At 47.9% G+C, this 18,205-nt stretch overlaps 2 protein-coding genes across 3 annotated transcripts in view; one reads left to right on the forward strand and one right to left on the reverse strand.

Annotated features, from left to right (window-relative positions):
* Positions 1-16,740, forward strand: SYNC (syncoilin, intermediate filament protein). 2 transcript variants are annotated; one of them, XM_080802918.1, is made up of 5 exons: positions 1-138; positions 5,632-6,784; positions 13,922-14,046; positions 14,222-14,298; positions 15,434-16,740. In XM_080802918.1, exons 1-5 carry the CDS (start codon positions 86-88, stop codon positions 15,442-15,444), a joined length of 1,419 nt encoding a protein of 472 aa, XP_080659044.1. In that variant the 5' UTR covers positions 1-85; the 3' UTR covers positions 15,445-16,740. The 2 variants fall into 2 exon arrangements, with proteins under 2 accessions (XP_080659044.1, XP_080659045.1); XM_080802919.1 differs by lacking the exon at positions 14,222-14,298 and having other exon boundaries at positions 2-138.
* Positions 16,611-18,205, reverse strand: part of RBBP4 (RB binding protein 4, chromatin remodeling factor) — a 22,834-nt gene continuing 21,239 nt past the window's right edge. The window contains exon 12 of the mRNA XM_080802920.1: positions 16,611-17,594. Coding sequence (XP_080659046.1) covers positions 17,529-17,594 — 66 coding nt within the window. The 3' untranslated portion in view covers positions 16,611-17,528. The remainder of the gene's footprint in view (positions 17,595-18,205) is intronic.

Consider the following 18,205-nt stretch of genomic DNA (forward strand, 5'->3'; position numbering starts at 1 on the left):
CAGTGCGGCGGGCGCGGGCGCAGAGCGAGCGGCCCGCGGGGCCTGCTATTAATAACGCGGCCGCCCAGTCTGGGGTCGCGCAGCCATGGCAAGCCCGGAGCCCCGGCACGGCGGGGACGGCGCCGCCCAGGCCGCGAGGTAGGACCGTGCAGGGCCCGCGTCGCCGTCCCGTGGGAAGGGGGCGCTGGATGAGCCCCCCACTCCCACCCCCCCGCGAGCACCTTCTGTCCTGGCTGGGGGTGGTGGGCCAGCCGGGGTGTGGCCCTGGCATCGGGCGGAGCCACCGGCCGAGGGGAGACCGGGGAGGCCCGGGGTCCCCGGCACCTCTGTTTGTCCGTGGCTTTTTATAGTGCCCACCCCTCCTCCCCGGGCTGGGTGAGAAGAAACCCTTTCGGACTGGTGGGCATCAACCATCAAATGCCACTGGGCCAGACTGGCCGAGGACGCTCGTTCCCCGCTTTCCTTGATGCCTCACCCCAAATGCAACTGGAGATGGAGGCCTCCGGTTGCTGAATTCGCTGTGTGGAAGGGACTTGGTGCAAGGCTGGGCGGCTGCCAGCTGGGAGTTAGGAGTCTGTTCTGGCGGCTCCCTCTCTCCTGTTTGAGGCCTGGGATGGGGGTGAGGTGGGGGTGGGGAGGGTCGCCCCTCCCAGACCAGTAGAGGGGGCCCTGGCAGCGGCCTGGGGGCTCTGGAGGGGAGGCCCTCCCCCTGCCATTCAGAGTGTCCGCTAACCACTGCTCAGGGGGAAAGGGCCTGTGGCTCAGGGATTTGGGGCCAATATGGAGGATTTCTGCCCCAGGTGCGACTATAGCCCTGAGAAGGTGGAGGTCCAAATACACGCACCATGCCCTCCTTCAGTGTCCCACACAGCACCCAGTGGAGCGTGGTTTTACCCATACAATCACTTGTATTGCCGTGTACACATTCAGGTGCACGCACAGGCAGATACATGCCAACTCCTGCCTGCACTGTGCCACAGACACTCCTGGCCACGGCACTGATGCAGAGCTGGGAGCCACTGGAGTTCTCTAGGACCCGCAGGGGCTGGCAGGGGCAGGCTGCTTGGGGTCCAAGGGAGCCTGAGGTCAAGGGCCCCAGCTGAGTGGGCTCCCCAGGGCTTAAGCCTCCCATACTCTCCATTTCCCCAGCTCCTTACAGAGAGGCAGCTAGCTCAGTGAGGGCAGCATCTAGCAGGCGGCCAGGCGCTGGGGTTCCGGGGGGAGGTGAGGGAGGCAACCACAGTGCATGGGGTAACAGCGCTGCCTGGGAGTCAGGGGGATGAGGCTTCACGTCTGGCAAGGCCACTTGACCTTGGGCAAGTTTCCTCTTTGGATCCCAGTGGGCTTCTGCCTGCCTTCCCTCTACAGAGCCCCACCCTGGGGTCCACAGGGAATGAGAACTGTGCTTGTCCTTAGGAAATGGACTCTCAGGGGACATGCCACACTCACTGCTGTAACACAGAGCATTAGGTGCAAAGATGAGCTGCACACAGAGGGCCTTGAGAACGGGATAATGGCTTGTCTGCGAAATACTTCGCAGGAGAGACACGGTTTGAGCAGGGCTCCAAGGACGAGTAGACACATACGAGCAGGTAAATAAGTCTATTTTGATCGGTAAGCTCCATTAGACCTGCTGTAGCTGTTGCACCTGTTTTGTTTTGTTTTGCTTTAAATATTTTATTTATTTATTTGACAGAGAGAGACACAGTGAGAGAGGGAACACAAGCAGGGCAAGTGGGAGAAGGAGAAGTAGGCTTCCTGCTGAGCAGGGAGCCCGATGTGGGGCTCAGTCCCAGGACCCTGGGATCATGACCTGAGCCAAAGGCAGACGCTTAAGGACTGAGCCACCCAGGCTCCCTGTTGCACCTGTTTTAGAACTCGTGCCTGTTCTGGGAACAGAGGGGTCAACGGGAGCTCCGTCCAGCCTTGGAGCCGGATGCCATCTTTTCCAGGCTCCGCCACTCACGTACAAGTGGTGGAACTTTGAGTGAGTTCTTTGCTTGCGGCTTCAGTTTCCTCATGTACAAAATGGGGGTAAAAGATGAGCATCACATACATGACTATTTGTGTGAAAGACTTGGAATCCTGCCTTGAGCGCAGTTCCATCATTCCAGGGGAGATCACTCAGCAAGAGCGTGCGGGGGCCGTCTGCTAGGAAAGTGGGGACTCTTCTGAGGATCGAAGGGGGCTGGCTGGCTGAGCAGGTGCAGCCTTCCAGGCACCTAGGAGCACTACCTTTCCAGGTAGCGCAGGAGTGTTCGCTAATCAGATGATGTACCACGCGCTGTATTTTCTCAGCTGGATCCGTTAGACACAGTGGGCTAGGAGTAGGAGGTGTGAAAGTGTTAGTGCATATTCTGGATTGTCAAGCACGGGGTGGGCGGTGGGGAGTAGAGTGAGTTGAGGCTGTGAAGGTATGTTGCGGCCACATCGTTAAGGGCTTTGAATCAATGCTGGGCAGTGGGCTGTGTGTGCGTGAAATGGGGCGACAAGGCTATGTTCGAGCAAGCTGTGGCACTGTAGAGAATGGACTGGCATGAGAAGAAGAAAGCCCATTGGAAGGTGGGCACAGGAGTGCGGGCGTGCAAGGGGATGACTTGGAGTAGGGCCCTGGCAAGGGGATGAGGAGGGGATGGAGACTGGAGACTTTCTGAGATCGGTCAATTCTCAGCCAGTTGGAGGGAGGGAAAGAGCTGCTTAAGGATATTTTGCCTCACCCACCTGCTGTATGGGACTGCGCTTCTCTGCGCTGGAGAACACGGGTGTAGGGAGCCCGGGGAGCTGGGTAGCTTGAGATGCCAGGTGCCAGGTGAAGAGATCTAAACAACACCTTGAGTGATGGGGACAAGCCAGGTGACGCTTGGGGCTGTCTTCAAGCTTTAGGTTTCAGTGCAGGTGCTGGGTTGTGGGAGGCCAGTGACGTCGGGGGCCTGGTGAAGCCACACTGGTGGTTTCCCAAGGACCACTGTGAGACACAGAATGGGAAGACAGGGATTCCTGGGGTGCTAGAGAGGAGGACAGAATACACAACGATTTAGAAGAAATCTGGGGGCGCCTGGGTGGTACAGTCGGTTAAGCATCTGACTCTTGATCTCAGCTCAGGTCACTGTCTCACGGTTGTGAGATCGAGCCCCGCGTCGGTCTCCGTGCTCAGCGTGGAGTCTGCTTGAGACTCTCTCTCTCTCCCTCTGCCTCTGTTCCTCTCCCTACTTGCCCATGCTCTCTCTCTCTCTCTCTCAAAATAAATAGATCAAATCTTAGAATAAAAATAATCTGTAGTGGGAACTTGGAGCTAAGATATAGAGCTTAAAACCTGGACATAAGTAGGCTTGTCTTTTATTTTAAGATTTTATTTTTAAGTAATCTTTAAAGGTTTTAGTATTTATTTGTCAGAAGGAGAGAGCACGCACAAGCAGGGGGAGCAGTAGGCAGAGGGAGAAGCAGGCTCCCTGTTGAGTAAGGAGCCCAATTTGGGACTTGATCCCAGGACCTCGGGATTGTGACCTGAGCCAAAGGCAGACACTTAACCAACTAAGCCACTTAGACACCCCACAAATAGGCTTTTCAAGACAGAGAAATTATTTGATACAGGGGCTTTTCATTTATACTTTATAGCTAAAGTAGCTTTCTTGAAAACTATACTCAAATTTAGACTGTCTTCTAACTGGTGCCCATGGGGTATCTGAGTTCCCTTGAGCAAACTACTTAATCTCTTTTAACTTCATTTTCCCCATCTGTAAAATGGGGAAAATAAATACAATTACTTCATACAAATGTTAAGAGGATTAACTGAGTTGATAAACATAAATCATTCAGAACACAGCCTGGCACATGTAAGACCTTTATAAGTGTCATTTATTGTTGTTATTTCCATGGTATTTTATATTTTCAAAAAATTGCTTAGAGATCCAAGGTAGGTAAAATGCAGGTGAAACAGGAAGGACCAAAGCCACGTGAAGGCCAAAGAAACAGGAGGCTATTCCTTAAGAGGAACTGGTTAAGCTAGCAGGGAGCCGACAGCTGGGTTAAGGAGCTTCTCAGACAGAATCACAGAATCTGAATTCAAGAGTTTGACGGGGGGTGCCTGGGTGGCTCCGTTGTTGGGCGTCTGCCTTCCACCCTAGATCATGATCCCACTGGGATCGAGCCCCACATGGGGCTCCCTGCTTAGCAGGGAGACTGCTTCTCCCTCTCCCACTCCCCCTGCTTGTGTTCCCTCTCTCACTGTGTCTGTCAAAAAAAAATAAATAAAATCTTAAAAAAAAAAGAGTCTTTGACAGACCAGAGGAGGAGCCAATCCTAACAAGATGAAATTTTGTTTCATTTTTTTCTGTTTTGTTTTGGAGTGCGGGGGTGGGGGGCAGGGGAGGTTAGAAGGGGCAGAGAGAGAGAGAGAGAGAGACAATCTCAAGCAGGCTCCATGCCCAGAGAAGAGCCCGACGTGGGGCTCAATCCCACAACCCTGAGATCATGACCTGAGCCAAAATCAAGAGTCAGATGCCTAACCGACTGAGCCACCCTGATGCCCCGAGAAGATGAATGAAGTTTTACAGAAACAAGAGAGTGATTTAAAAGCACTTGGTGTGGAAAAGTCGTGTGTGTGTGTGTGTGTGTGTGTGAGAGAGAGAGAGAGAGAAGACTTCTTAAGGCTTTTAGTTAAACTCAGTATTTGCCAACGATATATAGAGCTGTTCTATACTGGCCTTTAGCAATAGGAGTTTAATATCCAGAGATTCACTGCTCAGAACACACCCGGGTGCTGCTTCCAATACCCATCCCCGAGGGACAGCGACAATTTGGAGCCTAGTCAAAACGAAGTGACCCCAATGAGGAGGGCACTGGACATTTTGGCATGCATGGAATAATCAAAAGATGTTCGTTTTCTTTAGGTGTCTAAAGAACTTACATGGCAAAGGAGGTAGGTTTGTCTGATTCTAGAAAGAGGAATCAAGTCTAGGTGAAAACTGCAGACAAGGAATGCCTGGGTGGTGCAGTTGGCTCAATGTCTGACTCTTGGTTTCTGCTTAGGGTGTGACCTCAGGGTTGTGCGATGGAGCCCAAGTTGGGCTCTGGGCTCGGCTTGGGAGTCTGCTTGAGTTTCTCTCTCCTCCCTCTATTCCTCCCACCATCCTCACTCTCTCTCTAAAACAAATCTTTTTTTTTTTTTTTTTTTCTAAAGACCATTTATTTGACAGGGAGCACAAGCAGGGGGAACAGCAGGCAGAGGGAGCAGGGAGCCTGACAGGCGGGCTTAATCCCAGAACCCTGGGATCATGACTTGAGCTGAAGGCAGATGCTTAACTGACTAAACCAGCCAGGCGCCCCTAAAATAAATTAAAAAAAAAATCACAGAGAAGGTTTTACTTCAGCACTAGAATTTTCTTATGACAGTGGAACAAATGGTGGTGGCTCAGGTGTGAGTTTCTTGGCCTTGAAGATGTAAACACTGATATCACGGGGATGTTGTCAGGGGACCTGAGCTATGCGTAGAGGGGGACAGACTGATGCGAGGGAGCAGACAAGTGCCCTCTGAGATGTGGGAACCGGATATGGACAAAACCCTAATGGTTCCCGTTGCCAACCATCCTGGGATGGTGGCTGTCCTCTCACTTTAAGTCATTTCTCTTGCAGGGAGACAAGAGCAGAAGCCACTTCTCCTCTTGAAGAGGAGAGCTTGGAATCCCCCCATGAGGCCGGGACTCTGGACCCAGAAGTGACTCTGTCTTTGAAGGGGACCTTGAACTTAGAGGACATTCTCTACCTGGGGGACACAGGTGACCTTGATGAGCTAGATGAGATACTGTGTGTGGAAGAGACAGAGCAGCCTGAGGAGACCCTGTACATCGAGGAGACCAGGCAGCCAGGTGAGGCCCTGCATGTGGACGAACCTGTGAAGCCAGAGGAGATCCTCCGTGTGGAAGAGCCCTCAAAGCTGGAAAAGACCGCAAGCCCAGAGCAGACCGGTGATGAGGGAGAGATGGTCACGAGCGAGGAGAAACCCAGCCCTGAGGAGGGCCTCAGCGCCGGACCGAGTCCCAGCACCGAGAGCCTGAGCATAGAGGACCTGGAACTGCTGGAGGAGCGTTTCCAGCAGTGCGTGCAAGCCGTGGCCCAGCTGGAAGAGGAGCGGGACCAGCTCATCCACGAGTTGGTGCTGCTCCGGGAACCGGCCCTGCAGGAGGTGCAGCGGGTCCATGAGGACATCCAGGCGGCCTACAAGCGGCACGCCCAAGCCGAGCTGGAGAGGGACGGGCTGAGGGAGGAGATCCGGCTGGTCAAGCAGAGGCTCTTCAAGGTGACCAAGGAGTGTGTGGCCTACCAGTACCAGCTGGAGTGCCGCCGGCAGGACGTGGCCCAGTTCGCCGAGCTGCGGGAGGCGCTGACCGCCCGGGCGGCCCAGCTCTCCGAGGAACTGGCTGGGCTCCGCGAGGCCTACCAGAAGCAGAAGGAGCAGTTACGGCAACAGCTCGAAGCGCCGCCAAGCCAAAGCGACGGGCACTTTCTGCAGGAGAGCCGGCGGCTCTCAGCCCAGTTTGAGAACCTCATGGCTGAGAGCCGCCAGGGCCTGGAGGAGGAGTACGAGCCTCAGCTGCTGCGCCTCCTGGAGAGGAAGGAGGCGGCGGCCAAAGCCCTGCAGAAGACCCAGGCGGAGATCCAGGAGATGAAGGAGGCCCTGAGACCCCTGCAGGCAGAGGCCAGGCAGCTACAGCTGCAGAACAGGAACCTGGAGGACCAGATCACGCTCGTGAGGCAGAAGCGGGACGAGGAGGTGCAGCAGTACCGGGTAGGCCCCCCGGGCGCCCCGAGAAGTGCCGCCCGTTAGCCTGGGGCAGGAACCGATGACCCGATCAGTGGCCTTGCAGGCGCTTGGAAGGCTCCTCTCCCTCCCCCGGGCGACCGCTCCCTTCCTTGATCCATCCACTCTTCACTGCGCTCGGGCAGGCCCGGGCTAGGGGCTGGAAGCTGTCTGCACCCCTAGTGCGTGCAGCACCCCGACACTCAGTCCTCTCATTAATTTTCTGAGTCAAGTATTGGCTCTTTCAAAGATGAGACAGGCTCCGTGTGCTGGTCTGTCTGACCCTGATATTCCAGTGCACTTCCCACCTTACGGAATCGCGCTTGGGTAGAGAGAGTGGGAGGGGCGGAGGCTAGGAGGGATGTTCCTTCTCTCCCTCCCCCTATACTTCCCATAGGGTCCTATCTGTCCCAGCTCTGCCTGAAGCTTCCCAGTTGTAAAACTGGGATGAGGGACACTTGGCAGGCTCTGTTTGGTAGGGCACACAACTCTCCATCTCAAGGTTGTGAGTTCGAGCCCTACACTGGGTATAGAGATTTCTTTTCTTTCTTTCTTTCTTTTTTTTTTTTTTAAAGATTTTATTTATTTATTTGCAGACAGACATCACAAGTAGGCAGAGAGAGAGGAGGAAGCAGGCTCCCCGCAGAGCAGAGAGCCCGATGTGGGGCTCGATCCCAGGACCCTGGGATCATGACCCGAGCCAAAGGCAGAGGCTTTAACCCACTGAGCCACCCAGGAGCCCCGGTATAGAGATTTCTTAAAAACACACACAACTGGGATGGAATCTATAAAGCGCTATTCCTCATTTTCTTTTTTGTGCGTTGTCACCATTTCACTACCATTTGAGTTACTTCTGATTAAGTCTGAATCAGTTCTTTTTTTTTTTTTTTCCCCTCAAGATTTTACTTATTTGCTTGTCAGAGAGACCGAGAGAGAGCACGCACAAGCAGGGGGAGCTGCAGGAAGAGGGAGAAGTAGGCTCCCTACTGACCAGATGTGGGACTCCATCCCTGCACTCTGGGATCATGACCTGAGCTGAAGGCAGATGCCTAACCGACTGAGCCACCCAGGCACCCCCAATCTCTTTATAGACAGAGTGGGATATAAATACTAAGTGAAAACACAATTTTGTCGGTCTCTCCCACAGACTGTGAGCTTTCAGAAGGGAGTATGGTTTACTTATTTCTGCCACTCCAGCTCAGAGAACACATCAGTTAAATGCTGACGTAAGCATCACTGACCACTATGAAAGCCCCTCAGAGCAGTATTTTCATCTTTTGAAACACACATTCCTTTGGATGAACTTAAAAAGCTTACACCCTTCCAGAGATTCTGATACATCCTACAAGGAACAGATCCTCTGTTGAAAATGGCTGCATTCACTTCATTCAAGATTTTGTCAAGCTTTCTGTAGCTTGTATCATGACAGCAATGGGGTTTTTGGTCCTAATAGTGAATATATGGCATACGACCCTCAATCCCCTCCCCCACTGCTTTTTTATTGGTTCACAATCTAGTGAAAGAGTTTTATTTATTTATTTATTTTTAAATAAATACTATCCTTAACAGCTTGTACTCAAACAGACATTAATATTTGTAACCCGGAGGAGAAAGTAGCATGTGGGATTTAGGAGAGGTGAAGATAAGAGTGCTATAGGATGGGGCGCCTGGGTGGCTCAGTGGGTTAACCCTCTGCCTTTGGCTCAGGTCATGCTCTCAGGGTCCTGGGATCAAGCCCTGCATCGGGCTCTCTGCTCAGCAGGGAGCCTGCTTCCCCCCCCCCCCCCCCCGCTCTGCCTCTCTGCCTACTTGTGATCTCTCTCTCTGTCAAATAAATAAAATCTTAAAAAAAAAAAGAGTGCTATAGGATAATGAAATTATTTTAGTCATCGGTTAAGTCACAGAACACTTCATGGAAGAACAGGTGTTATGTGAGCTGGGTATTGAAATTTAGGCAAGATCTAGACCAGTGCTGTCCAAAAGAAGTACGCAAGCCACATACAGAATTTTAAACTTTCTAGTAGCCACATTAAAACAGTAAGAAATAGGTGAAAGTAATTTTAATATATTTAACACAAGGTATGCAAAATATATAGTGACTTGGCTCCATGTGAGAGGTGAAAAACTGAAAGCTGGGGTGCCAGAGTGGCTCAGGTCATGATCCTGGGGTCCTGGGATTGAGCTCCATGTCAGGCTCCTTGCTCAGTGGGCAGTCTGCTTCTCCCTCTGCCCCTCCCCCCACTCATGTATGTGTATATATATGTGTGTGTGTCTCCCCCTCTCTCTAATAAATAAATAAAATCTTAAAAAAAAAAACAACACCCACCCAAAAACCTGAAAGGTGATTTGAACTGGAAAGGTGGGTTGGGTAGTCCGAAATCCAGACTAGGGAATGTGGATTTCCTTCAGCAGACGGCTGGATCAGTAAAGGTATTTGATTTAAGGGAGTAACAAGACCACCTCTCTGCTTCTAGAAAAAGTACTGGTGGCAGTGTGCAAAAATGGGCCGGAGACCTAGAAGCTAGGGGACTAATTAGGAAGCTATGATAGGTAAGAGAAAAAAATGGTAGTGGGAATAGGAGGAAGGGGAGGGATTCAAGAACAAATACAGGATAAACGTGGCCACTGACTAGAGAGGGTAGAGGTGAGAAGTCACCGGGGGTGTTGAGACCTCAGGCAAGGCCAACTGGGACAGTGGTGCCATCAACAGGGAATCCTCTGGGGGTGCTTTTTTGTTTTTTAAAGATTTGAGAATGAGTGTATGAGCAGGGGGAGGAGCAGAGGGAGAGGGACAAACAGACTCTGTACTGAGTGTGGAGCTGGACTTGGGGTTCGATCTCGTGACCCTGAGATCATCACCTGAGCCAAAACCAAGAATCAGGCACCCAACCCAACTGACTGAGCCACCCAGGCGCCCCCTCTGGGGGAGTTTTCTGACACAAAATGAGGGTTGTACAATTTCCCACCCTCCCCCACCCTCCTGCCGTGATTTTCATCTCTGAACTGGGTTTGTTTCAGATCTGATGGTCGGGGCAGCTTCCCAAAGATAATTTTATGAAAAACACTCTTGATGAAATGTCTCCTACTGCTATATGATAAAAGTGGGAATCAAGGTCTAAGTGAGCAAATTCTTCTTTCTGAAATGGCTTCCCGGACTGCTAAAGGTCACTTACGGCACTGGACTACTTTTCAAGGGTACCCTTCACTCTTGCAGTTGTAAACTTTGCCTCTTTCATCGCCATTATCTGTTCATTCAACAAATACTTTCTTAGTGCCTACTTACCATGTGGCAGGCAGTGAGCTAGGTGCTGGCAGAAGAGAGATGAGAAATGGGGGCGGGGATATATAGTTTATAGTCAGTATTTTTAGTCCAGGAAAGATACGGGATAAAATGAATACATTTCATAAAATCTAAGACACTTGATTTTCTTTTTTAAGATCTTACTTATTTGAGAGAGAGAGAGCAGGAGGAAGTGGGGGGAGGCAAAGGGAAGAGAAGCAGGCTCCCCACTGAGCAGGGAGCCCCATGTGGGACCTGATCCCAGAACCCTGAGATCACGACCTGAGCTGAAGGCAGATGCTTAACTGACCAACTAAGCCACCCAGGCGCCCCTAAGACACTTGATTTTAAGATGCACCCTGACCTGAGATGTTAAAATGTGAAGCCTTAGAATCAATGAAATTAATATTCTTCAATCTAATAAACACTGTGATAGTTGTAGGAATAAGGCATTGTACCAGTGAAGTAGATATAATTACCCCTGCCTGGGGGGAAGCACAGGGGAAATTTCATGATTAACAATAGCTGGCATGTATTTTTATTTCTTTACATGTATTAATTCATTTACTCCTCACCTGTCTCTGAGATAGGTATGAATTAGTCATTGGTCACCGGAAAAATGAGAAGAGATGAGACAGAGAAATTAAGTCATTTGTTCAGGGTTATATGGCTAGGAAGTGATGGAAGGAAGATTCTGACCTTGTGCAATCTAGCTCAAGTTCACATTCAACTTCACAAGGTGTTTGAGCTGAGCCTTGAATACATTCATTGGGTAGACAAGGGAAAGGCATTCCAGGCAGAGGAACAGCTTACACAAAAGTGTGGAAAGACAAAAAGACATTTTTTTTTTAAAGATTTTATTTATTTATTTGTCAGAGAGAGAGAGAGTGAGTGAGTGAGCACAGGCAGACAGAGTGGCAGAGGGAGAAGCAGGCTCCCTGCGGAGCAAGGAGCCCGATGTGGGACTCGATCCCAGGATGCTGGGATCATGACCTGAGCCGAAGGCAGCCGCCCAACCAACTGAGCCACCCAGGCGTCCCCAAAAAGACATTGTTAAGGGAAGTGAGCTCAGTGTAGTTGAATCATATGTAAGCAGTAGACAGATGTGGCTGGAGAGGTGGACTGGGACCGGACTGTAAAGGATTTTTTATGTATTCAGTCAGTGGTTTTCAAAAAAAGGTTTTTCTCCAAAGCCACAGACCCTTTTCCCCAAACAGAATCTTACATGGAAAGGTACAAGTGAGGAGCTACTTTCTAACTGTGGCAAGGACACTTCAATATGGCCTCCTTCTGGGGTTTCAAGGAGAAGTTTGAGGACCACTGACGAGCCATTAGATAGGACGGCAGCGAAGTGAGCTGTAGAGCATGAGCTCTAAGCCAGTGGTAAATCCTGGCTCTACCACTTCTTTTTATAAGTTTTGTTTCACTAATCTCTATATCCAACATGGGGCTCGAACTCATGACCCTGAGATCAAAAGCCGCTTGAGCGGCTCTTCCCACTGAGCCAGCCAGGCGCCCCTGGCTCTACCACTTCTAACTGGGAAACTTTGGACAAATTACTTAACCTGTGACTGCAGTCCCTCACATGTGTACTGGGATTAGTAATAATACCCGGCACAGGGCTGGTGCAGTGGATGAGCTAGGTAATGTTGGTGAAGCCCTTGCAATGGTGCCTGGCACATACGTACGTGCTCTTAAAAACAGAGTGTGTGGGCTGAATTGAAAGAGCCTGGAAAGACCACTCATGAGGGAGAGATAATGTAAGATATGTGAAGTAAAATATTTGGGTAGGATTTGGTGACTGGTGTAGTAGGTGGTACGAGGAACTTGCCGAGAATGTTGTCGAGGTTTTCAGCTGAAATTGGGAGGTCACTTATGCCGAACTATGGAATGTCTGTCTACATATTTCACATCAAGCATTGTGGGTAGGGTGCTAAGACAGAAACCTACAATCTGAATGGGAGTTTGACTTGAATAAAAAAGATAGTGACAACACAGCAGATGCTGTCTAGGTGACAGACCCTATTTCTAGTACTCAAGAGCCACATGAGGCCCGTAGTGGCTTCCATACCACACAGTGCAGGCTAGAGCAAAGGGTTCGTATGGAAGAATAACATTTGTTCCAGTTAGAGGTAGGGGTCAAACCAGAGGGGGTCTGAATGCCAGACTAAAGAGGTGGAAAGCCTTTGAAAGACTGAGATGATAAAGCAGTTTTTGGAAAGCGAATCTAGTTGGCGCTACACAGCATTGAGACTGGATGTCTTTAATGCCAGTCACTATGGCAATATTTACTTCCTTCTGTGACATCGTTCCTGTCAATTTATCACTCATGGTACAGATTGCCTTCCCAAGCGTGTACTTTAACGCCTCACCAAAATACAGGTTTGCTGGCGATCTCAGGGAGGCTTGGGAAATTGGGGCACAGAGGTATGCAGATGCTTCCCTTCAGAAGACAGCTTAGATGGTACGGCTGCATCTCCGTGTGGTGCCAGAATATGGCTAAGGCACTAAAAAAAGGCCTTTTGATAAGGTTGGTAGACATCGGGATTCAGCCAGAGTATCAAACGCCGCAGATTGCTGTGCTACAGGCCCACCAAGGATGGCTCAGAGAACCAATTATTTAGATCCTTCTACTAACAGCATGTACCCAAACTGGATTCCTATCTTCTTATTCTTCAAAATCTGAGGTGAAGTCATTACCCCTTTAAAATAGACCTTCTGACTTCAACCTTCCCTTCCTGTCTCCCTCAAGCTTCCCAAGGATCCACGCCAGCTAGCAACTATGCCAGAGATGGACTTGCTGACATCTTCCTTACTTCACTCCTCAGGCATTAATTCGAGGCAGAGACAGTTTACAGAACATATCCTGTCTGGGTTTGGCAGAATGGGAAACAGTTATCTTAAGGCTCCTGAGGGCCTCCAGGGCACTGCTTCTTCATCTTCCAACTTAGCACTTTGGGGTGCTTGATATGTGGCCTGTGGAACAAATGCAGCTATTGGAAATATTGGGTAGGGGGCCATGATTCTCCCTCTCAGCTACACACTAGGCAGAGGGCTTTAAAAATCTGATGGTTGGGTAGAGATTGGGCATCAGTTTGTTTTTTGGCTTTTTTTTTAAGTTTCCCAAGTGATTTTTTTTTTTTTAAGATTTTATTAATTTGACAGAGATCACAAGTAGGCAGAGAGGCAGGCAGAGAGAGAGGGAAGCAGGCTCCCTGCTGAGCAGAGAGCCCGATGTGGGGCTTGATCCCAGGACCGTGGGATCATGACCTGAGTCGAAGGTGGAGGCTTTAACCCACTGAGCCACCCAAACGCCCCATCTTTTTGTCCTTTTAAAGTAAGCTCCATGCCCAACATGGGGCTCGAACTTAGAACCCTGAGATCGAATGAGCCAAGACTCAAGAGTCAAGACTGAGCCAGCCGGAGGCCCGAAGACTTGGTTTAAGTTAAATTGTTTAAGTCACAGGATGATATAAAAACGGATTATCCTAACAGAAACAAACCTGCACAGAGCCAGAGGTCCATAAAACTCTCAGCACACCAATGAGAGGACCAAAATCCTCCCCCACACTTAACACTGCAAAACAAACAAAAATCCTCTGAGCACCCCCCCCACCCTCTGCAGGATTCCATTAGACAGTCATCTGCAGGTACAGACGAGTCAGGTCCCCATCGGCAAAAGCAGGATCGCTCTGTCCAAACGCCTCTTTGAACTTGTCTCTCAACCTTAGCACTGGTGTGAAGGTTAAACCACGTGTAAGAAAGTGCTTTATCAACTGTAACTGACAGTGTTCCTTGTTTTACTGTTCTGCTCATTAGAGACGTTCTTGGCCTTCCCGCTGCAGGAACAGCTGGAGGAAATGGAAGAGCGACAGAGGCAGTTGAGGAGCGGCCTGCAACTCCAGCAGCAGAAGAACAAAGAGCTGGAGCAGCTGCGGATCAGCCTCGCTGGAGAGCTCTCCACCTATAAGTCAGTTCTCGCCCGGGCCCCGCTCTTAACCGACGCTGGCAGAGGGGATGGTGGGGAGGGCAACTGTTGCTCAGGGGAAATTTCACTGAACAGGGAAAAGCAGAACAACAGCTTGGGACAATATTCGAATTGTGCTCACCTATGACAGATGGAAAACGGATCTCTTTTTTTAAAGGGCTATGCTACCCAAGAGCCTGGGACAGGCTAACACTCCCACTTCTCAGGCAGGTGGAACGGAGACTCAGTCCCAAGGTGATCCTTGAGGGTACAAGAGTGGTGTTTGCACTGTTGCTGCTCCTAACAATACTAATGCCTTAAGAAAACTTAGAGTGTGTCAAATGACAAGTCAGGTAGGAATAACGCATACCTCCACATTACCTGGTTTAAGCATTCAGGGGTCACTTGTAACATTTCAGTTTCTAGCAGGACTCAAAATATGCTCTAATTATTGCCAGGAATTCGGTAACAGGATGACACATCCGGGCTCTATGCATTCTTACTTTCCTTGGCCTATCCTACCCCATCTGCTATTCATAAATAGCTTCCTTAGAATAGCAGAGAAGACAGTTACGCTACCTAATTCAGACTATGACAAAGGAGGCCAAAAGGCTAAATTAATCTGTAAGTCATAAAAAAGGCTCAAGTGGGTGTTGTTTATAGCCTGTGGGACAGGATTACTGCTTAATATAGGAAACAAGCAATATACCTATCCATTAATTTCTTTATATACTAATGTTCTTATATTCTGTATAAAGTCCTAGATTCTCTCGGATAAAGAAACTAAGGAAAAAAGGTCTGGGTCAAGTTGTATACTAGACAGATGCCCATAAAATTTATTCTTAATTTCCCAGTTAATCTTGTGTCTTGGATACAAACTCACAAATAACAATTATTAACCAATACTTTTCCTAACTTACTAGCATTTTCTTTTACCGTGTTTTATCCAGGCATGACTGATTATGCTTATTGTTTGGGAGATTAGAGAACCTTGTAATTGAGGAAAATGATATGTCAAACACCTTTGTGTGGATCAGATTAAAAGTACAATAGGGAAAGGGCAACAACTCCTCTTAAGAAACGAAACTACAGAATCCCAGTTACTCTAATACCCATGTAAGGTTAACCTGGGCAGAGAAAATCTCTAGCTAGTCCCTCCCATCACCACCACACAGGTTACCATTCATTCTGTTCTGCAAATAAGAGGCACCCAAATAGGCATTTGGCAAGGAGAAATGCATCCCTAACCCTATGTAAATTACACTCTAGCAATCTCTCCCCAACTTAGCACTAACTAAACTTCAGAAGTTCATTGTCATGAACTTTACACTGTATTATTTCAAGTTGACCCAAGTATGAACTTATTTTCTTTCTTTTCTCAATTTTACAGGGGCTGTTTAGAAACATATGGCCGAATCTGTAACCCAGAAACAGCAGCAAAAAACTTTTTAGCAAAGGATCACTAAGTACCCTTTGGACATACTTTTTTCCAGAGAAGGGAGTGCCAAGCACTTGGCAAGCAGTTCACCCTGGGAAAGTTACAAATACTGGCTGACCTGTTTAAAAAAAGTTGAAGGCTGGCTGGAGGCAGAATGCCATCAGTCAGGATTTAGGTGGAGTCTAGTTCATAGGCTGCTGGTACCAATCTCTGTGCACGCAGGAATGGAAAAATGAGCCTTCTGTCCTCTGGCAGCAACTCCCACGTGCACAGAGTAAAGGATGGATGTACGGACAGACACACTTTAGTGTTATGAAGAATGTATCTTGCCTTGTGTTGACCCAAAACAAAAACCTTTTTTTGGAGGTAGGGTCAAAAAGGCAGCCAACTTTCATGATATGGGTTTACAATTTGAATTCCTTTGTGCCACGAGTGTTAGACTTTAAAATGAATTCTTTTACAAAGTTTAAGTGTGTGTGGACTCATACAGTTTACACCTGTGTCAAGATAATTTTCCCTATACTCTAAGAGAACTACTGACTTGGAAAAAAGAAACCAATTTAGATTTGAACTGAAAGGTTTAAGGGTATTGAGATTTTCCCAAAGACTGTGCTCATGAAAATGATTTTGAGTCAGTGATGTATTCCTTTAAACTGAGTGACTGGCAAAGAGCCAGGCATTTTTCTGGTTATGGCACTTGGTGATAAAGGTTTCAAGAGTCTATTATTTCTAACTTCTAAATACATGCCCCAGTGAAAAACATACTGGGGAGATTCAACCTCTCTATGGGAAAAGGTTCAAACACCTTTTCCAAATTTAAAGTCTGCCTTAAATGCTCTCTGCCACATTGCCTTTGACAGTCTTAGAAGTCCATGTAGTTCTCTAGGGACAGACTTCAAAAAGATGTTATCAAAGACTAATCCGTGTACCCCTGGCTCAGTGTTTTATGTCTTGCACTTTCCCTGGGAAGGAGTGAAGCTCTTCTATCGCTCTGGGTTTATTATATTTAATTCTGCTTTTGATAGTCAAAGACCATATACAGTAAAACAGTCCTCTGAACAACTCTTCGAGAAGCCAGACTGGTGTTTGATGAATGTTATATACCAAAAAAAAACCCATCAGCATGGGGTTACGTAGAAAAGCAATTTATTCCATTATAAGCACTTACACAGTTAGTCATGGAGAGTAACAGGCCTGCTGGTGAAACAGGTCACCCAAAATAGAGATGGTACCAAACTAGTGGTCAAGGACTAACTCCTAAAAAAAAAAAAAAAAGCAACTCTTATCCAGGATTAATTTAATTTTAAAAACAAATACAAGCTATCAATTCACTCTTCTCAACTCAACTGGACAGTCTACCTGTGGTATGACTGTCAGGTAAAAACATACATCTTTACAACTTGGTGGTCCCAAGTTTTTAAAAAAAACCATTTCACAGAAAGGAAAGAAATATGAAAACAGCTCAAGAAATACACTAACAAGCAAAAATATATGGGGAAAGAGGAACACATAGTTTTGACTTAACTGAAGAAACTGAGAGGAGACTGGTCTACATAGGGAAATGTGCATCCTGGAAAGTCAGGTGTGAAAACTTTAGAATAGGAATTTATATGACTTGAATCTCCCCCTTTTCCTGAATAAAAACGACATCTTGTGGTATTTATACTTCGTGGCTCAGACACCTACCTCACTTGGCTCTATCTTCCTCACTTTAGCCTTTACTTAAAAGGAGTCTGTAAAACTTGGGGATATAGCCTAAGAAGAAAAATAACCACACCCAATATTCCCCTTTCTGTGGCTACTTTAGACCTTTGTTACTAGAAAATGCCTGAAGAAAATTTAAATATAAGTCTGTGGCTTTACTGAATCAAGTCCCCCAGTTAATATTTAGAAAACACCCTCTGTTTGGGCTAGTAACATCGTTGATGGTACCTATCATAGAGGGATAGCCAAACAAAGTCTGTGTCTCAAAACCAGTGTTAAATCAATCTCAGGGTTGAGAGGGGAAAAAAAGGGGAGTCTAAAATCACAAGAAGTGCAGACATATCTAGGACCCTTGTCCTTCTGGATCCACGCTTCCTTCAGGATCTTCATCATTGTAAATGTTCTCTGCCTGCCCAAAAATAAGAAAAGGATATTTAGTAAACATGAAGGATACTTCTTGAAGTTAATGTTTCAAAAACAGAGGTGGCCAGGGAGAGAGACTGTGAGCCACAGTCTCTGTAGCAACTATTCAACTCTGCAGCTGCTGGATGAAAGCAGCCAGGGACCATCTGAAAATGAATGGGTATAGGTGGCTGTGTTCCAATAAAAACAGGCAGCTGGCCCACAGGCCAACTAGATTAGGACATTCCCACAAAACTGAAGTATGGTAACTGTTTGTCCTGATACTCAACCTTCAGGAGTCCTTCTACTGGATATTACTGACAAGAGTCAGAACGTAAAAACAACACAAATGTCCATCAAATGACCAATGAATAAATAAAAATGTTACCTGGCAATGAAAAAAAAGCTAGTCACAGATTGCATTATTTATTTTATACTAAGTGTCCAGAACAGACGAATCCATAAAGTAGCCTGGGGGTTGCCTAATGCTGGGAAGACTGGAGGAAAATGGGGAGTGATGCTTAATGGGTAGGGGGTTTTTCTGAGGGGTAAATTACTGTGATGATGGTTGTATAATTCTGTGATTATGGTTAAAAAAAATTATAAAGTCTTCATTAA

Source organism: Martes martes, assembly GCF_963455335.1.
Source record: "Martes martes genome assembly, chromosome: 4".
In the NCBI taxonomy this organism is placed as follows: Eukaryota; Metazoa; Chordata; class Mammalia; order Carnivora; family Mustelidae; genus Martes; species Martes martes.